This window comes from Neoarius graeffei, chromosome 1 (genome assembly GCF_027579695.1).
Source record: "Neoarius graeffei isolate fNeoGra1 chromosome 1, fNeoGra1.pri, whole genome shotgun sequence".
Classification (NCBI taxonomy): domain Eukaryota; kingdom Metazoa; phylum Chordata; class Actinopteri; order Siluriformes; family Ariidae; genus Neoarius; species Neoarius graeffei.
The window spans coordinates 64,428,514-64,450,453 of NC_083569.1; the positions used below are offsets into that span (position 1 = coordinate 64,428,514).

Here is a 21,940-nt window from a genome sequence, read left to right on the forward strand (position 1 = left end):
AAAGTGACTGTCTGGTACAATACATTTGTGAAAGGGGAAGGGCCTAACTGGTCTCTCATGGAACAACAGGCATGTTCACCAGTCTCCTTAGCATCCATGTTGTGTGGCTCGTTACCATTAGCAGTGGGGGCTCATACAGACAATCCAATTGTGAGAAGCACTCTACGTATATGGACCCAATTTCGTAAACACTTTGGCCTTACGCAAGCTTTGGTGTCAATGCCTTTTATCGCCAATCCCCTTTTTAGACCCTCTTTGTTAGACGCAGCTTTTCAGACCTGGTTTGGGAAGGGACTTCATTGTGTAGGGGACCTATTCATTAACGGACTGTTTGGCTCTTTTGACCAGTTTGTGAAAGAGTACAGCCTACCAAAGTCCCACTTCTTCAGGTACCTTCAAATACGCAGTTTCACTCGTACATATTTTCCATCATTCCCGCACAAACCTCCAGCCTGCCCACTTGATGAACGTCTGAAGTTTAAGCCCCATATACCAGGCGGTGTGTCTCAGTTATATAATATTTTACAGGACATGGAAGGTAACTCTCTCCACCACCTGAAAGAACGGTGGGGTGAAGACTTGAGCATGGAGCTTTCTGAGGAAACCTGGCAAAGAGCTATCAAAAGAGTACATACATCCTCAATTTGTGTTAGGCACAGATTGGCTCAATTTAAGATTCTCAACCGCCTGCATCTCTGTGGAGTCAGACTGGCCCAGATATACCCCGGCTCAGATCCAAACTGCATCAGATGCCATCAGGCCCCTGCCACTCTGGGACACATGTTTTGGACATGCTCAAAACTACACACATTCTGGTCTGAGATTTTCAATACAGTCTCTTATATTTGTAAAAAAAAAAAAATCGAGCCAGATCTAGTTCTCAGTATTCGGGGTTACCCCTAGCAACAGCGGGCTATCAAAACATCATTCAGACTTCATAGCATTCTCAACATTACTAGCCCACCGACTTATCCTTTTTGGTTGGAAATCGACCACACCTCCATCCCATTCACGTTGGTTCTGTGAGGTGATGGCGTTTCTTAAGCTAGAAAAAAATCAGATACACAATTCAGGGCTCTGTAAAAAGGTTCCAAAAAAAAAAAAACTTTGACTTTTCAGAATATTTTACAAGTGAATTTGATGCAACCACCTTAGATCAGTAGCTCTCCACGTCTCTACCCCCCCTTCTCTTCTCTCCTTGGCTTTTCTTTTGTTGACTTTTTTTTTGGCATGTACACTACCGTTCAAAAGTTTGGGGTCACTCTGAAATGTCCTTATTTTTGAAAGAAAAGCACTGTTCTTTTCAATGAAGATCACTTTAAACTAATCAGAAATGCACTCTATACATTGCTAATGTGCTAAATGACTATTCTAGCTGCAAATGTGTGGTTTTTGGTGCAATATCTCCATAGGTGTATAGAGGCCCATTTCCAGCAACTCTCACTCCAGGGTTCTAATGGTACAATGTGTTTGCTCATTGCCTCAGAAGGCTAATGGAGGATTAGAAAACCCTTGTACAATCATGTTAGCACAGCTGAAAACAGTTGAGCTCTTTAGAGAAGCTATAAAACTGACCTTCCTTTGAGCAGATTGAGTTTCTGGAGCATCACATTTGTGGGGTCGATTCAATGCTCAAAATGGCCAGAAAAATGTCTTGACTATATTTTCTATTCATTTTACAACTTATGGTGGGAAATAAAAGTGTGACTTTTCATGGAAAACACAAAATTGCCTGGGTGACCCCAAACTTTTGAACGGTAGTGTATCTGTACATGGGTTAAATATTGAAAATGTAACAAATTGAAGCAAAAAAAAAAAAAAAAAAACACCAAAAACAAAAAAACCCTGTCTATGAAGTATGTATGTATATTATATACGATGCACACTGGAGATGGGATCCATGTATGGCATTCATGCAATTGTGTCTATTAGCTCTCTGTCAGTTTCAACTGTTTCGTTTTTTCTCTCACTACAGTTTTTTGAAAACTCAATAAAAAAAAACAAAAAAACAATTTGAAATAAAATTCTCTCAAACAAGAGTCATCAGGAGATGACGTACCCGTACCCCACATTGAAACCCCACTCCAAATTTTCCCAAGTTGAATTGGTTGCCATGGAAATACGGAAAAAATAAAAATACAGAAAATTAATCAAAGAAACCCCAAAACGTCAAAAGGCACAACTCCTCTAGTCACTTAACTGTGAGGGCTCGTGAAAAAATTCCTAACAGTTTGAGTTATGCTCCGGAAACTAAAACGTTTACAGACGGCCAGAGCGATAGCTATATTCCCCTGCATTATATGCTGGGGGGATAAAAAGGAAGGAAATCCAGCCTCAAAACACACTGCTATTCAAACTGAGGAAAATCAGGACAGTCTGTATTGTGTTGAGTTATTAGAGAGATTCTATTAATGTAGCTATCGTATTTGTTGCCCACGTTTCTAAATTTACCATCGTAACCAAACTCAACCTGAGGTCTGCGACACACACTTCCTTCTCACTTGGGACTCGTTCTTGCATTTAAAGCATTACATTCACATTTCAAATCAGTTTAAGAGAGTTTGTACCAGCCTGTTTGCTTGAATCTTTGTCCCTCTAACATCTCTTCTAATTCACACCGAGCTCTCACTACAGCTGCAGAGATGCCTACCCCAAATTTTGAATTTCAGTATTCTTGAATGACTTTCAGTAACATTAATTTATGCGCATTTCCATTATAAAGAGGTGTATATACCAATATGTTTAACATTTAAATTATTAAAAAGAACTGTTTTGTGTGAATTGAATAAACAAAACACAAGCAGCCATCTCAATTGAATTTCCACTCAACAAATTTCTAGAGCATACAATAGATCACATTTTTATAAATACAATAGTGTTCCCTGTTTGCAGACATTACGGTTGACTACCAATCATTGGTACTGAATGTAACTCCTCAAAAGTATTATATTATATTGCCTGGCAAAAATGTTCTACCTGTTAACAGATTCTAATAAAATTTTTAAAAAATTTCTTATTTCATGCCAAAGAGAGTCCGACATTGTTATCTTAATGTCCCAATATATAAATACTTCAGCATAATGCTTCAGAAGAGACATTGAATAAAATGGCATTTATAATTGTATTTAAAACAGTGGAATGATCAATTTTTTGCCACAATCCCAACAACACTAATCATAAAATTCTGTTTTTGATCATACTACATGTACATTTGTACTTGCAACACTGAAAAGACTTTGAATTAAAGAAGTACAGCCAGTGTTTGATATTTCAGTGAATAAAAATCAGACATGTAAAAAGAAACTGAATAAGTTTAACTCACATTTCATGGCACTAATGGCCCTTTTCCACTACCCTTTTTCAGCTCACTTCAGCCCGACACGGCTCGTGTTTCGACTACCTCAGAGCAGCACGACTCAGCTCGCTTCAGCCCTGCTTAGCACCCAAAACTCGCACGGTTTTGGAGTGGGGCTGAAGCGAGCCAAAGCGAGCCGAGAGGGGCTAGGGGCGTGAGCAGACACTCCCCTGTGCACTGATTGGTGAGGAGGAGTGTCCTCACATGCCCACACACGCCCCGCGAGCACGCTGGGATCTGTAAACACCGTAAACCCGGAAGAAGAAGAATTACGAATTACGAGAATTTCTGAAGCCTTATGCGCCTCGCCTCATCTATACGCTCTTGCCAGTATCTGTTGGCGTTGTCGGTGACAACAAGCCACAGCACCAAGACCAGCAACACTAACGGCTCCATGTCCTCCATGTTTATTGTTTACTCTCCGGGTCATGAGACTACCGCTTAAAAGATCACTGATGTCACTGTTTGCGCCGCCTAATGACATCACGTGATGTCCACCCACTTTCGCTAACTCCACCCAATGTGTCCACCCACTTCCAGCCAGCACGGTTCAGCGCGGTTGTAGTCGAAATGCAACTCCAACAGCCCCGCTCAGCTCGACTCAGCACGGCACGGCTCAGCCCAACTCAGCCGCATTGGTAGTGGAAAAGCGGCATAATTGGCAAGTTCAACTCCAAGCACAGGTCAACCATCACCGCTTCAGCACGTGTCACGTTCCGTGTCTTTTCATCCACAGATTTCGTAAAAAACTGCTGGATACCCCCAGATTTACTTTCCGCCTGACTCGCCATTTCAGCATACTCCATATGTGGTTTTTTTTGTAGTTGGCATGCCGCCTGCAGTCATCGCGACCACCACGAGTGATGTTAATGTCAGTTCTACACAGTTTGCAGTGCGCGTATCCATTGCCCTTTTGACCGGGTGTAATGCACGGCCATTCTACCGTATCGAAAATAGCGCAAACAAATGTGCGGAATCTGCGCATGTCACGCACAGCATGTGTGGCTGTCGTAAAAATAAATAGCCGTGAATCGCGCATGGATTGAAAAAGTCGCTTGGACATTTAAAAACAACTCACTGGAATTTTTTAAGACTTGATAATAATTCCGTACAGAATAACACTGTTTGCCGTAACATCGTATTTACGTAACTTTTCTGTACAAAATACGGCCAATCCGTACTAGTAGGCATCTCTGCAGCTGTGGACGATGCTGAAAGTTGGTAACAATTACAAGTTCTGTCCACACTCATGAATATCACACTGTGATTGTGTAAACTGCTCGCTTTCCACTTCAGGCAGATTTCCCCGCTCTGACACACCTACACCTACTGTAACCTGGTGATGAACTGGGAAGGCAGATCAGATGGATTAAAGCAGGGAAACCACTGCATTCAACTGGATCAGACTCAGTAGCACAATTAGGCTTCCTTGATGTAAAAACCCAGTAAGAGCACCTGTTTGTGTATGTCCCTTTAGCGTGAAGAGTGGATCCGGCCGATCCAGAGAGAAGATGCAGATGTTGTGGTCGTTGCCACCGGTGACTATGAGGCCACGGGGATACGTCTCATTGGGGGCGATGATGCACACGCAGGACACGAAGTTGGTGTGGCCGTTCATACAGTGCATCTCCGTGTAGCCCCTGTTCTCACTACACAAGGAGAAAACACAGGGAAGAAGACATCATGGTTTGCCTCGTTTCTCTTTCACACTACTCCAGCTTCACAGCAAGGTTCTTGCTTGCTTTTTTTTTTTGGTCTGAGAGAAAATCCGGAACATTTCGATTTTTCCTTACCTTCTTAGCTGATCATAGATATCAGGGCTAATACAAGCCTGAAAACAGAATCATTTGATGGGATTTGTCGCGTTTTACCTATTGCAGGTGGTGAGCATGTGCTGTTTTGTCTAAGATAGATCATGCGTGTGACCACAGTGTTCAATCACAGCACCATGGCACCTACAGTGTCTCACATAACTTGGGAACAGACATGAGGGGAAGAGCATGGTTCTCAATTTGGGGACCTCAAGCAATCTGTGACTTGTAGCCAGGGGCTCTGCTATGTTGTGTTTCGCTTGTTACAGATCACAATGATCAAAGTTATTGTGCTTATAAATCATATCAAATGGAATCTAATGACAATTTGAACAAAAGTGAGAGTTATAGGGGTGCAAAGTCCAGAAAAAAGAAAAATTATACACGTTTAAACAATATACTTAATAATCTAAAGGGTTAGTTTTTAAAATAACTAAATAAAATACAAAACATATGTACTTGGGGTGATTGATTATTTATTTAAGTTCAAGGGGTCCCTGACAGTAAAAAGTTGAACCTATGAGAAGATCAGTAGTACAGGAGTATCTGGTATAAAATGAGATTCAGAACTGTGATATCAGTATAGTTCTGAAAATATAAATATTGGATCAATTCAGCCCTGTTTCTTCGAAATGGACAAAGGGAAATACAGAAAACTGTGTTGTCGTTGGGCCTATTTTTGCTCTCAAAAAAAAGGGGGGGGGATACCTGAGCACTGCACAGTGCACATTCAAAATGTTGGTAACCGCCAACAGAAGAACAACATTCAGAACTGATTGGAAGACGGCTTCCAAAAATAAATAAATAAATCCACCCACCATTGTTGAATTTTTCAAGATGAAAACAGACGGCAAGTCATTGACCATGGGTGAATATGTAGAATGGATCAACAGTGTAACCTATCGAATTATGTTAATGCGCAAAAACCGCTCTGTATAGCCTGGTTATGTTGAATTTACAGTGTAAAGTCTGTATGATCAGTGTGCCAGACGAGCTCAAAAGTTCGAGTGGTTTAATGAATATCGACAGCGGTGGTCTATTTACCCGGACTATGTTTATTTAACAGGTCAACGACAATTTGTGTTCATGTAAACACCGGTAGTTGGCCTGACATTATTTAATCCTATGTTTCACTGCTACATGGAGCCTACGCAGAACCAGCCAGCCGACCATCCCATAGCCAGGCCTTTGGCATCTCATCTCATTATCTCTAGCAGCTTTATCCTGTTCTACAGGGTCGCAGGCAAGCTGGAGCCTATCCCAGCTGACTACGGGCGAAAGGCGGGGTACACCCTGGACAAGTCGCCAGGTCATCACAGGGCTGACACATAGACACAGACAACCATTCACACTCACATTCACACCTACAGTCAATTTAGAGTCACTGGTTAACCTAACCTGCATGTCTTTGGACTGTGGGGGAAACCGGAGCACCCGGAGGAAACCCACGCGGACACGGGGAGAACATGCAGGTGTCGATAATTATAACTTAATATTGGGCGGCACGGTGGTGTAGTGGTTAGCACGGTCACCTCACAGCAAGAAGGTTCCAGGTTCGAGCCCCGTGGCCGGCGAGGGCCTTTCTGTGTGGAGTTTGCATGTTCTCCCCGTGTCCGCGTGGGTTTCCTCCAGGTGCTCCGGTTTCCCCCACAGTCCAAAGACATGTAGGTAGGTTGACATGGGGCGGCCTTGGGCTGAGGTGCCCTTGAGCAAGGTACCTAACCCCTGACTGCTCCCCAGGCACTCTGATGTGGCTGCCCACTGCTCTGGGTGTGTGCGCACGTGTGTGTGTGTGCGCGTTCACTGCTTCAGATGGGTTAAATACAGAGGATGAATTTCACTGTGCATGTGACAAAGGTTTCTTCTTCTTAATAATAAGGAAACAGCACTGTCACCTCACAGCAAGAAGGTTCTGGGTTCGAGCCTAGTGCCTTTCTCTGTGGAGGTTAGGTTAACTGGTGGCTCTAAATTGACTGTAGGTGTGAATGTGAGTGTGAATGGTTGTCTGTGTCTATGTGTCAGCCCTGTGATGACCTGGCGACTTGTCCAGGGTGTACCCCGCCTTTCGCCCGTAGTCAGCTGGGATAGGCTCCAGCTTGCCTGCGACCCTGTAGAACAGGATAAAGCAGCTAGAGATAACGGATGGATAGATAAGGAAACAGAAACTGAAGTGAAGTACATACAAGGGGGAAGGGAACAGTAATAAAGATGTCATAACCTTTGAATGTGTGTGGGTGATAATATTATCTTGTGAAGTTAGTTAGATATAACCTCCCCAGCCTATCTATACCAATCTCCCTTAAAAAAATACAAGCCCCAGGAAAACCTAACTAAGGCCCTGGTCTTTTCAATGGCTAGAAAACAAAAACTTTAAACAAATAAACCTCGTTGGCTTGAGACTTACTTAGTAAACACATACCTGTCAACCCTCCCGTTTTTCCCGGGAAATCCCTTATTTTGACTTATTTCCCGCTGTCTTCCAGTTTTCTTATTTTCCCGAAAATATCCCGTATGTTCACAATATATAAAAGTCGGTAGGTCCAGAATTCATGACGCGCCTCTGACAGGAGTTTACAGCAGGAAGTCGGGCCATGAATTCACGTCCCCGCCCTCTCAGGCATCAGTAATTACAGAACTACGTCCGGAGGCGAGGCTGAACAAGTGATTAGGTCCAGTGTTGCCAGATTGGGCGGTTTCAAGTGCATTTTGGCGGGTTTTGAACATATTTTGGGCTGGAAAACGTCAGCAGTATCTGGCAACACTGATTAGGTCTGAGGTGAAGATGGCGATGCTAATAGCTAAGAAAAACATTAGCCTCTCTTTCTTTGATGATTTCAACAAGTGCGTGGCTGGAATGTTCCCAGACTCTTCCATCGCAAAGAAATTTTCCATGGGGAAAACGAAAGCCTCCCAAATAATCAAAGGTAAGCTACACATGTTTACATTAAGTATGTCCTGGCTAAGACCTCATAAATAGCCTAGCGTAAACTAATTGGTGTATTAACTGTTTTATCCACTCATTGTCTATTTTATTTTCTATCTGAAACTTACCCATTTTAAATCACTCTTGGTTTAATATCTTACTCTTTATCTCTTTATTACTCTATCTATCTATCTATCTATCTATCTATCTATCTATCTATCTAGTGTTCCGAGGCCATGACTATGGTAAAACCATAATAAATTGCAATGGAATTGAATTTATTGACTGGTTATATAATGACCTTTCTTATTTTAACATAAGATACGTATTTTAGCCCTTAATTTGGGAAGTAACTGGTACCATTGAAAGCAAATAAAAATAAATGTATAGTTTATTCACAAATGCACTCTATAAACCATAAGCATATTGAGTTTGGGTCTTGGCTATCATCAACATGCACCAGAGTCCAGGAAATCACAAATACTAGATAGAAAATTGCCCCCCATTCAACTACACACCCACTTTTGGTGAAGGGTATGACTTTCCGAAATTTTCCCTTATTTTGAGTTAAAAATCTGGGAAATATCCCTTTTTTTTCAAACCTCAAAGTTGACAGGTATGAGTAAACATAATGCCCAATGTCTATACACTTTCCTGACCGATTTCTGCATGAGTGAGTGCATTTCAATCTCACACTTTCCATGAAGAGCCCTGCTTCAGTTTCCACTAGCTTTACACACCCAGCTCATTGTGCATCAGTCCACAGGGTCGCTACCGCAGGATGCCTTCACTACACAGCGCACAGCAGTGATGTACACAAGTTATTTACAGCTTATAAACACAGAGCTGATGGAGAGCTAGTCAGCCGGGAGCTACCTTGAATTTGGCACCCACACTTTCGCTGTTCTGTCTCTGGACACAGAAACAAAAGCTCCATGTGGGAAGACCGCCGTGGCGAGCCCCCTGATATCCATCTCATGAGCCGGAATGGAGCAACTCAGCCGGTACGCGCTACAGGAAGCCATTGTGGCACTTCAGCCCAGAAACGGTCCCGCTAAATGAATGTGCTAAAAAAGTAAGCAATTGCAACCCGGAAGTGACACAGCAACGACAAGTGTTTTTCCCATTCGTATTCCGACAAAGCCGGTTCGTGCGCTCGGATTGGATGGTTGTATCTGTTCTTCTGCGCTATGATTGGCCAGTTGATCATACTGTCAAGAAATTCGCCAATCGTCAGAACGTAGGCGGGCACAAGTGAGAGCATTTGGAGAGAAAACTCGACAAGATAAAAGACACCAGTGGGTGAATGCTTGATACGTATTATTTATTTAACCTGTGTTAAAGTTGAGAGGTTTTAGTGTTAAACAAGCAAATATAGTCAATAATAAATGGTCCATGAATTTATTTTCGAATTTTTAAGAACACAATTTTTTGTCATTATTTTCTTTTATTTGAGGAAATTCTCAGAAGGAAATATCACACTGAGTTTTTATTCTTGTTAACATAGCTAAAGGATATAACTTCAGAAAGTTACATCCTTAAAAGTTATATATATTTACACTACCGTTCAAAAGTTTGGGGTCACTTTGAAATGTCCTTATTTGTGAAAGAAAAGCACTGTTCTTTTCAATGCAGATCACTTTAAACTAATCAGAAATCCACTCTATACATTGCTAATGTGGTAAATGACTATTCTAGCTGCAAATGTGTGGTTTTTGGTGCAATATCTCCATAGGTGTATAGAGGCCCATTTCCAGCAACTCTCACTCCAGTGTTCTAATGGTACAATGTGTTTGCTCATTGCCTCAGAAGGCTAATGGATGATTAGAAAACCCTTGTACAATCATGTTAGCACAGCTGAAAACAGTTGAGCTCTTTAGAGAAGCTATAAAACTGACCTTCCTTTGAGCAGATTGAGTTTCTGGAGCATCACATTTGTGGGGTCGATTAAATGCTCAAAATGGCCAGAAAAATGTCTCGACTATATTTTCTATTCATTTTACAACTTATGGTGGGAAATAAAAGTGAGACTTTTCATGGAAAACACAAAATTGTCTGGGTGCCCCCAAACTTTTGAACGGTAGCGTGTGTGTATATCTCATCTCATCTCATTATCTCTAGCCGCTTTATCCTTCTACAGGGTCACAGGCGAGCTGGAGCCTATCCCAGCTGACTACGGGCGAAAGGCGGGGTACACCCTGGACAAGTCGCCAGGTCATCACAGGGCTGACACATAGACACAGACAACCATTCACACTCACATTCACACCTACGGTCAATTTAGAGTCACCAGTTAACCTAACCTGCATGTCTTTGGACTGTGGAGGAAACCGGAGCACCCGGAGGAAACCCACGCGGACACGGGGAGAACATGCAAACTCCGCACAGAAAGGCCCTCGCCGGCCACGGGGCTCGAACCCGGACCTTCTTGCTGTGAGGCGACAGCGCTAACCACTGTGTGTGTGTATATATATATATATATATATATATATATATATATATATATATATATACAGGGTGTGATTTGTCAAAAAACCAGAAGGGGGGATGGTTTTGTTTTGTTTTTTTTAATCATGAAACGTCACAAAATTAAGGTAACAATAGGCTAACAGCTCAATAACATCCGATGATATCAAATGAATAACACTAAATGAAAACGAACACTAAACCAGAGATAGTAAATTCATCTTCCTATCTCTCTGACTAAATACACGAACACTAACACAACAAAGTTCGCATTGCTTGTCGCGTTGCTGTGATGTTTCTCTCCCTCCGGATTAAATGGACAGTGACTCGAAAATCACTAAAATACATGAATACTAAATGAACAGTTTGCTCTGATGGCGCAGTTCATGTGGCCTTTTCTGCTTTCCCGTCGGTGCGCTATCCGCCGCGTTTTGCCCTTCTTTAATCCACATTTCTGCGAATTTCTCAGCAGGGAAGGAACGCACGTCTGGTCCATTGACAGTGAGGAAAAGAAGGCTGTCAGTGTGGATCCATTCATTCTGTTGCGCTCATCAGTAAGGATGTGATTCATGGCGCTAAATCCACGTTCACACTCTGGATATTGTTATTATCTACAATGTATCGATTTGCTGGGGACGTTCGTGAACATCAAAGCTGCCACTTCGGGTCATTTTGAAAGTGAGTGCAATGTAGACCATAGAAAACTGTGTCACAACATGCCTGTCATGTCAACTTTTTTTTTTGGTTTGTTTGTTTTATTGACGGGGTTGTCCCCGAGGATTTTTTTTCAGCAGAGATAAAAACCAGAGGGGGGGATGATCCCCACCATCCCCCCCAGCAAATCGCACCCAGTATATATATATATATATATATATATATATATATATATATATATATATATATAATATGGTGGTGTCGTGGTTAGCATGGTTGCCTCACAGCAAGAAGGTTCTAGGTTCGAACCCAGCAGCCGGCGAGGGCCTTTCTGTGTGGAGTTTGCATGTTCTCCCCGTGTCTGTGTGGGTTTCCTCCGGGTGCTCCGGTTTCCCCCACAGTCCAAAGACATGCGGTTAGGTTAATATGGCATGGCCTTGAGCGAGGCACCTAACTCCCAACTGCTCCCCAGGCCCTGTTAGCATGACTGCCCACTGCTCTGGGTATGTGTGTGTGTTCACTGCTTCAGATGGGTTAAATGCAGAGAGGAAATTTCACAAGTGTGTGATGAATAAAGTTGTGCTTTCTTTCTTCTTTCTTTTTTATATATTCAAGTTTGTTGACGGTGTAGTGGCTGCTGCTTTATGTCCCGGGGCTCCCTCATGCCTGTGTTACCTTCTGGCTCTCCCCTTTTAGTTATGCTGTCATAGATAGTTGCCGGAGTCCCTGCTTGTACTCAGTGCAATATGTATACTGTTCCTACTTATTCAAGTGACACTGGGCATACCTAACAACCTGTGTCCCTCTGAGTTACATGTCGGTTCTGGGATTGAGGTACTGACATCTTCTGCTCCTCAGACCTGCCTGGTCCATCCTGGTGCCCTGTGTCTGGTTGGAGTCTCATTGCATCACTCCTGTGGAGGGCGGCCCCATGTGGACAGTTGCGGGTCGTGCCTGGAGGACGCTCTGGACTCTTGCAGTGGTGCTTTTGTGGCTGGGGACTGCAGTTGACTCGCTGACTTTGGGACTGCAGTTGTCGTGAAAGGTTTTGTGCTCGGGTTTCCGTTGGTGGGGGGTTTATAGCATCAACGAAACTGACTTTATGTTAGGACTGTTAATATTATAGTCAGGCTGTCTGTTGTTGCCCAAATGAGGATGGGTTCCCTTTTGAGTCTGGTTCCTCTCGAGGTTTCTTCCTCATGTCGTCTGAGGGAGTTTTTCCTTGCCACAGTCGCCACAGGCTGCTCACTGGGGATAGATTAGGGATAAAATTAGCTCATGTTTAAAGTCGTTCAAATTCTGGAAAACTGCTTTGCGACAATGTTTATTGTTAAAAGCGCTTTCCAAATAAACTTGACATATATGCGCCCTTTTGCTGCTACGTCCGATCATTGCCTTATTTTTGTATTACATGACCTATTTTGCACTACATTTACCTTTATTTTGTACTGTACTGGGTGTTTTTTTCACTATATTGCCTTTATTTTGTATTATTTCTTCCGCCTATTTATTTATTTGTAATTGGCATTCATGGTGGACAGCAAATTAAGAATTTCACTGTGCAAGAGCACATGTCCTTGCTGTGCATAGATTAGATTAGATTAGATTAGATTAGATTAGATTAGATTAGATTAGATTAGATTAGATTAGATAGAACTTTATTGATCCCTTTGGGAGGGTTCCCTCAGGGAAATTAAAATTCCAGTAGCATCATTACAGGATAAACAGAGAATAGAAATAGAGAAAACTTCTAGATAAATTAAGTATTTACAGATACAAATATGGGGTGGCACGGTGGTGTAGTGGTTAGCGCTGTCGCCTCACAGCAAGAAGGTCCTGGGTTCGAGCCCCGTGGCCAGCGAGGGCCTTTCTGTGCGGAGTTTGCATGTTCTCCCCGTGTCCGCGTGGGTTTCCTCCGGGTGCTCTGGTTTCCCCCACAGTCCAAAGACATGCAGGTTAGGTTAACTGGTGACTCTAAATTGAGCGTAGGTGTGAATGTGAGTGTGAATGGTTGTCTGTGTCTATGTGTCAGCCCTGTGATGACCTGGCGACTTGTCCAGGGTGTACCCCGCCTTTCGCCCGTAGTCAGCTGGGATAGGCTCCAGCTTGCCTGCGACCCTGTAGAACAGGATAAAGCGGCCAGAGATAATGAGATGAGATGGGAATATTGTATCCTTGGCCATGTTTTATTTCCTTCTTTTTCGCAAAAACCAGTTTGCAAAAATAGACCTGTGTTTCCCACAACTACTGTGACAGCATTGTGTATGTTTTCAGTCATCAAGGAAAGAAACTCATTAAGTAATTGACTACTTTTGATGAAAAATGACATAATTAAGAGAGTCTATATCCTCCTAAGACAAAAGCAAGTGAGAGTCTCAGTTGCACCGGTGTCTTTTTTTTTTTATTACGTCAGCGTGTGTAAATAGTCCGTGTCGTTCCACTGTGCCTTGCTACATCTGAATAATGTCACACTCTTCCTGTGCTTTGTAGTATTTTCATTTGTCATTTCATCAGTTGTCATTGTGTAATCATGGAGACTCTCGAGATTGCTCTTTTGTTAGCTTTGACCTTTGTTGCCTGTTATAACCATGGTTACTGAAAAGGCCATAAGGTCTGTGTCTATGTGTCAGCCCTGTGATGACCTGGCGACTTGTCCAGGGTGTACCCCGCCTTTCGCCCGTAGTCAGCTGGGATAGGCTCCAGCTTGCCTGCGACCCTGTAGAACAGGATAAAGTGGCTACAGATAATGAGATGAGATACAAATATATTAAAAAAGATCTGGAAAAAGTTCAGCAGGAGAGGTATTGCATATGGCAATAAACACTTTGAACTTGAAAGCTGAGAAGTTTTAGTGTTAAACAAGCAAATATAGTCAATAATAAATGGTCAATGAATTTTTAAAACCCTATTTTTTGTCATTATTTTCTTTTATTTGAGGAAATTCTCCTCAGAAGGAAATATCACATTATTGAGTTTTTATTCTTTTTATTTTTGTTAACATAGCTAAGGGATATAACTTCTCATCTCATCTCATTATCTGTAGCCGCTTTATCCTTCTACAGGGTTGCAGGCAAGCTGGAGCCTATCCCAGCTGACTACGGGCGAAAGGCGGGGTACACCCTGGACAAGTCGCCAGGTCATCACAGGGCTGACACATAGACACAGACAACCATTCACACTCACATTCACACCTACGCTCAATTTAGAGTCACCAGTTAACCTAACCTGCATGTCTTTGGACTGTGGGGGAAACCGGAGCACCCGGAGGAAACCCACGCGGACACGGGGAGAACATGCAAACTCCACACAGAAAGGCCCTCGCCGGCCACGGGGCTCGAACCCAGACCTTCTTACTGTGAGGCGACAGCGCTAACCACTACACCACCGTGCCGCCGGGATATAATTTAAAAAAAACAACTAAATTTTCTAAAAGAGCGTTTGAGATAATTAATTTAACTATATATATATATATATATATATATATATATATATGAGTGATTCCACGCTGGGGGCGGCACGGTGGTGTAGTGGTTAGCGCTGTCGCCTCACAGCAAGAAGGTCCTGGGTTCGAGCCCCGGGGCCGGCGAGGGCCTTTCTGTGCGGAGTTTGCATGTTCTCCCCGTGTCCGCGTGGGTTTCCTCCGGGTGCTCCGGTTTCCCCCACAGTCCAAAGACATGCAGGTTAGGTTAACTGGTGACTCTAAATTGACCGTAGGTGTGAATGTGAGTGTGAATGGTTGTCTGTGTGTATGTGTCAGCCCTGTGATGACCTGGCGACTTGTCCAGGGTGTACCCCGCCTTTCGCCCGTAGTCAGCTGGGATAGGCTCCAGCTTGCCTGCGACCCTGTAGAACAGGATAAAGCGGCTAGAGATAATGAGATGAGATGAGATGATTCCACGCTTATGGGTACTGAAATGGGGACATGAACTTCATTTTCATTCATTTCATTATCTCTAGCCGCTTTATCCTTCTACAGGGTCGCAGGCAAGCTGGAGCCTATCCCAGCTGACTACGGGTGAAAGGCGGGGTACACCCTGGACAAGTCGCCAGGTCATCACAGGGCTGACACATAGACACAGACAACCATTCACACTCACATTCACACCTACGCTCAATTTAGAGTCACCAGTTAACCTAACCTGCATGTCTTTGGACTGTGGGGGAAACCGGAGCACCCGGAGGAAACCCACGCGGACACGGGGAGAACATGCAAACTCCACACAGAAAGGCCCTCGCCGGCCACGGGGCTCGAACCCAGGACCTTCTTGCTGTGAGGCGACAGCGCTAACCACTACACCACCGTGCCGCCCGGACATGAACTTATTTTTAAAAATTCACCTAAAACCATTTCTTTTTTTACCATCAGGTCACAAAACATGTAATCTTTAATGAATGATATGTTAAAAGATAACTTTAATTTTCTGAGATGTAATAAAAACATATTTATATGCTAAAAGTCAGAACGTAACAGAAGTGTTGTGGACATATATATTCTCAATTTTAACAATGTAGAATTACTTTTTGAAACATAGGAAGGTGATGTTTTAGCAAATATAATTAATAAACATGTGTAGTAGAATAAACATACACATTCTTTCAATAAGATTAACATGGTATATAGCTAGAGTGTAATTAATTTGGAACAGACGCGAGATGGACAATCGTAACAGAAGTAATGTAACAGACATCATTTTGGAACTCATAGGCTTGACTTTGGCATATAAATATGTTTTTATTACATCTCAGAAAATTAAAGTTATCTTTTAACATATCATTCATTAAAGATTACATGTTTTGTGACCTGATGGTAAAAAAAGAAATGGTTTTAGGTGAATTTTTAAAAATACGTTCATGTCCCCATTTCAGTACCCATAAGCGTGGAATCACTCATATATTTTTTTTTAAACCTTTTGTCTTTATTTTTTTTCATGAACTTTACCCCGGAACAAGAAAGCGTCAGTTCCGCTCGGTCTTCCGGTGATCAGTGACAGTAAACATGGCGAGCAGAAGACTGACTGTGTTCATATTCGGAGGCTTTGTAACTGCGGTAGCAGCGGCTTTTTATCCGATATTTTTTCATCCTCTTACTCACACAGATGATTACAGTAAGTCTGTTGGGATGCATACTTAATCATGGTTTTCACAACTAATCAATTTATTTACAAGTTCAAAGTGTTTATTGTTATATGCACAGAATGCCAATTATAAATAACTAAATAAATAAATAGGTGGAAGAAATAATACAAAGTAAAAGCAATATGGTGCAAAATAAAAACTATGGAGAAGCTAACATTCATTCTTAGACTTGAACAAGATAAATTTGAAAATTACTGGAAAATCTGCATAAACTATAGAGCAACTTACAGACAAGAAACTGGGTAAAGTGATAAAAATAAACCCTAGTTTTGACTCCACTCATCTGGTTCAGTTTTTTTTTCTTTTGTTCCAGCTACAGTGGTGCTTGAAAGTTTGTGAACCCTTTAGAATTTTCTATATTTCTGCATAAATATGACCTAAAACAACATCAGATTTTCACACAAGTCCTTAAAGTAGATAAAGAGAACCCAATTAAACAAATGAGAGAAAAATATTATACTTGGTCATTTATTTATTGAGGGTGGCATGGTGGCGTAGTGGTTAGCGCTGTCGCCTCACAGCAAGAAGGTCTGGGTTCGAGCCCCGTGGACGGCGAGGGCCTTTCTGTGCGGAGTTTGCATGTTCTCCTCATGTCTGCGTGGGTTTCCTCCGGGTGCTCCGGTTTCCCCCACAGTCCAAAGACATGCAGGTTAGGTTAACTGGTGGCTCTAAATTGAGCGTAGGTGTGAATGTGAGTGTGAATGGTTGTCTGTGTCTATGTGTCAGCCCTGTGATGACCTGGCGACTTGTCCAGGGTGTACCCCGCCTTTCGCCCGTAGTCAGCTGGGATAGGCTCCAGCTCGCCTGCAACCCTGTAGAACAGGATAAAGCGGCTAGAGATAATGAGATGAGATTTATTTATTGAGGAAAATGATCCAGTATTACAAATCTGTGAGTGGCAAAAGTATGTGAGTCTCTAGGATTAGCAGTTAATTTGAAGGTGAAATTAGAGTCAGGTGTTTTCAATCAATGGGATGACAATCAGGTGTGAGTGGGCACTGTGTTTTATTTAAAGAACAGGGATCTATCAAAGTCTGATCTTCACAACACGTTTGTGGAAGTGTATCATGGCTCGAACAAAGGAGATTTCTGAGGACCTCAGAAAAAGCAGTGTTGATGCTCATCAGGCTGGAAAAGGTTACAAAACCATCTCTAAAGAGTTTGGACTCCACCAATCCACAGTCAGACAGATTGTGTACAAATGGAGGAAATTCAAGACCATTGTTACCCTCCCCAGGAGTGGTCGACCAACAAAGATCACTCCGAGAGCAAGGTGTGTAATAGTCGGCGAGGGCACAAAGGACCCCAGGGTAACTTCTAAGCAACTGAAGGCCTCTCTCACATTGGTTAATGTTCATGAGTCCACCATCACAGGAACACTGAACAACAATGGTGTGCATGGCAGGGTTGCAAGGAGAAAGCCACTGCTCTCCAAAAAGTACTTTGCTGCTCATCTGCAGTTTGCTAAAGATCACGTGGACAAGCCAGAAGGCTATTGGAGAAATGCTTTGTGGACGGATGAGACCAAAATAGAACTTTTTGGTTTAAATGAGAAGCGTTGTGTTTGGAGAAAGGAAAACACTGCATTCCAGTATAAGAACCTTATCCCATCTGTGAAACATGGTGGTGGTAGTATCATGGTTTGGGCCTGTTTTGCTGCATCTGGGCCAGGACGGCTTGCCATCATTGATGGAACAATGAATTCTGAATTATACCAGTGAATTCTAAAGGAAAATGTCAGGACATCTGTCCATGAACTGAATCTCAAGAGAAGGTGGGTCATGCAGCAAGACAACGACCCTAAGCACACAAGTCGTTCTACCAAAGAATGGTTAAAGAAGAATAAAATTAATGTTTTGGAATGGCCAAGTCAAAGTCCTGACCTTAATCCAATGGAAATGTTGTGGAAGGACCTGAAGCAAGCAGTTCATGTGAGGAAACCCACCAACATCCCAGAGTTGAAGCTGTTCTGTACAGAGGAATGGGCTAAAATTCCTCCAAGCCGGTGTGCAGGACTGATCAACAGTTACCGGAAACGTTTAGTTGCAGTTATTGCTGCACAAGGGGGTCACACCAGATACTGAAAGCAAAGGTTCACATACTTTTGCCACTCACAGATATGTAATATTGGATCATTTTCCTCAATAAATAAATGACCAAGTATAATATTTTTGTCTCATTTGTTTAACTGGGTTCTCTTTATCTACTTTTAGGACTTGTGTGAAAATCTGATGATGTTTTGGGTCATATTTATGCAGAAATAGCTTATAGAAAATTCTAAAGGGTTCACAAACTTTCAAGCACCACTGTATTTCACTATTCTCAGTCAGAGTTATACATGTATGCACATGTTTTCTTTATTTTATTCATTATTACTACTTCTGTTGATGTTCTTATCATTGCTGTTACTACCATCCCATGATAAGGTACTGTTAGCAGGAAAAGTCATGAACAGAGGAAGGTGCATATGGGGCAGACAAATTCATTTACATTACAGCGGCTATCGTTTATGTTTATTTTATTTTCGTTTGTTTTTGTTTTTCAAGTTATTATTTCTCACTATCTGAATCCTAAAACTGCCTACTAGTTCATGTAAGTACAGCATTACTGTGATAGAAGGGAGGGTGCTTTTGTCAAGATGTGAGCCTTCCCTTTTTTTCCCTTTTATTTATTTATTTATTTCTCTCTTCTTATTCTGTTTGATATGTATACAAAATCAAGAGCAACATGTATAACCAGTTTTTTTCCCCCTTTCTTTTCTTCAATAAAAAGTTTCACAAAAAAAAACAGTATAGTACAAAATAAAGGTAAATGCAGTGCAAAATAGGTCGTGTAATGCAAAAATAAGGCAATGATCAGACGTGGCAGTAATGTGCAAACAGATGTAAACAGTCGAGGACAGTTTCCAGGGAGGTAGTCCATGATTACAGACTCCTGTCAGCTGTTCAGGAGTCTGATGGCGGTGGGAAAGAACTCTTTCTTTAGTCTGACAGTCTTACATTTCACACTTCTGTACCTCCGGCCTGAGGGTAGGAGTGTGAACAGTCCGTGCTGGGGGTGGGTGGGGTCTTTGAGGATGGAGGCAGCTCTCCTGTGGACTCTGCGGTGATAGATGCTCTGCAGAGAGGGCAGTGGAGTTTTGGTGATCCTCTCAGCAGTCTTCACCACCCTCTGCAGGCGTTTGCGGTCCATAGCTGTAGCGCTGCCGTACCACACAGTGATGCAGTTGGTCAGGATGCTCTCAATCACGCAGCTGTAGAAGTTGCTGAGGATCTTGAGCGACATACCGAACTTCCTCAGCCTCCTCAGAAAGTACAGCTGCTGTTGAGCCTTCCTAACCAGCTGTCTGGTGTTAGGTGTCCATGTGAGGTCCTCACTGATGTGAACACCCAGGTTAACGATATCTGTTACTACTATTCATGAGTGTGAAAGCTGCATGTCATTCTTGTTATAAAATTGGATAATTAACTTTTTTATCAACTTTTTTTCTTCATTACAATCATCACCACTCCACAGAGCAAATCCAGAAAGTTAACCGAGCTGGAATCAACCAAGCAGATGTTCAGCCTGTTGGTGAGTGGACTGTACGTCTCTGCTCCAGTAGCGCTTCATATCTGATATATTAACACATCATCACATCACATCACATAAATCTGATCTAAAAAATACCTGAGAATAAAATCAATGGCACATGAATGTATCAGAACCTGATCAGACAGCAACAATACAGATCAGAGTCATAACATTTAAAAAAAAAAATTAGACGTCAATTTTCTAATCTTCTTTCCTCTTTTTTTTTGTAAATTAGGTGTGAAGATCTGGTCAGATCCATTTAAACCAAAATCGTGATGTGACTGATGCTGGAAGCAGACAGGAGAGGAGATTCATAAGCATGTGTTTTGGATTTCAGGTGTTTGATGCAGATTAAAGACTCACAGATTGGTCCAACCAAACACTCCTCTCACGAATGAGTGACAGTGTGTGTGTGTGTGTGAGAGAGCGAGTGTGTTTCTGATTTCAGCTTTTATACAGGGCTCGATGGTTGGCCTTTAAGCTGAAAGAGGAGTGTTGGAGCAGGGAAATCTGGATGTACCGACTGCCATGACTTTATTACTTTATCCTATAAATAAAGTTTTATAAGAAGATTGTTGCAGCAGGGTACAACATGGTTGGATGCACACTTTATTTGAGAAACGGAAACTATGTAAAGAAACTTTTTTTTTTTTTTTAATGTGACATAAAAATACATGTCCAAATGAAACTTTAAACTAAATTCAACCTAATTTTGAATCATAATTACAACTACGTAAGTTATATCTCATCTCATCTCATTATCTCTAGCCGCTTTATCCTGTTCTACAGGGTCGCAGGCAAGCTGGAGCCTATCCCAGCTGACTACGGGTGAAAGGCGGGGTACACCCTGGACAAGTCGCCAGGTCATCACAGGGCTGACACATAGACACAGACAACCATTCACACTCACATTCACACCTACGGTCAATTTAGAGTCACCAGTTAACCTAACCTGCATGTCTTTGGACTGTGGGGGAAACCGGAGCACCCGGAGGAAACCCACGCGGACACGGGGAGAACATGCAAACTCCACACAGAAAGGCCCTCGCCGGCCACGGGGCTCGAACCCAGGACCTTCTTGCTGTGAGGCGACAGCGCTAACCACTACACCACCGTGCCGCCCTGTAAGTTATATAGTATCCCAAAAAATGAACTAGATGGAACATATATTTTATTGCTAAGTTCATATACAGATACACAGACGGCTCTATTTAGCGATCTTCTGACTTTAGCTGCTTGGCTGACAGCTCTACTGCATGATTTCTTATAATACTGTCAACCGAGGGGCGGCACGGTGGTGTAGTGGTTAGCGCTGTCACCTCACAGCAAGAAGGTCCTGGGTTCGAGCCCCGTGGCCGGCGAGGGCCTTTCTGTGTGGAGTTTGCATGTTCTCCCCGTGTCCGCGTGGGTTTCCTCCGGGTGCTCCGGTTTCCCCCACAGTCCAAAGACATGCAGGTTAGGTTAACTGGTGACTCTAAATTGACCGTACTGTAGGTGTGAATGTGAGTGTGAATGGTTGTCTGTGTCTATGTGATGACCTGGCGACTTGTCCAGGGTGTACCCCGCCTTTCGCCCGTAGTCAGCTGGGATAGGCTCCAGCTTGCCTGCGACCCTGTAGAAGGATAAAGCGGCTAGAGATAATGAGATGAGATGAGACTGTCAACCGAAACATAACAACAAACAAAAAGTCAAGAGTCAGCCTGAAATTATATTAAGTCATTAGTTTTCTTTTGTCACAGACATATAAAAGTTTTTTCCTTTACCTGACATGTTTCGACGGTGTAACTTCCGTCTTCATCAGAGGGTCACCCGGATGTTGGTGTGTGACGTGCTTTTGTAATCAGCTGATGTTACATCAGCTGATTACAATAAGAAGACATAATGAACGTGACACATCTATTAAACTGAAATTATTATATTGATTTTGTAATCAGAGAGCAAATGTGGGCGTGTGGATTGTAATTGCAGCACAGCAGCAGGTCATGTGATGTAAACTGACCGCCATGGCTTATTGTTTATAGT

At 42.6% G+C, this 21,940-nt stretch overlaps 2 protein-coding genes across 2 annotated transcripts in view; one reads left to right on the forward strand and one right to left on the reverse strand.

Annotated features, from left to right (window-relative positions):
- plaa (phospholipase A2-activating protein) overlaps positions 1-9,200 on the reverse strand; it is a 38,810-nt gene extending 29,610 nt beyond the window's left edge. Inside the window, exons 1-2 of the mRNA XM_060915610.1 lie at positions 8,966-9,200; positions 4,811-5,004 (exon numbers count right to left, since the gene is read on the reverse strand). Coding sequence (XP_060771593.1) covers positions 4,811-5,004; positions 8,966-9,114 — 343 coding nt within the window. The 5' untranslated portion in view covers positions 9,115-9,200. The remainder of the gene's footprint in view (positions 1-4,810; positions 5,005-8,965) is intronic.
- A 6,990-nt stretch (positions 9,201-16,190) lies between these two features.
- Positions 16,191-20,488, forward strand: smim20 (small integral membrane protein 20). Its single transcript, XM_060924456.1, has 3 exons — positions 16,191-16,314; positions 19,862-19,918; positions 20,154-20,488. Exons 1-3 carry the CDS (start codon positions 16,206-16,208, stop codon positions 20,192-20,194), a joined length of 207 nt encoding a protein of 68 aa, XP_060780439.1. The 5' UTR covers positions 16,191-16,205; the 3' UTR covers positions 20,195-20,488.
- Positions 20,489-21,940: the final 1,452 nt, after the last annotated feature.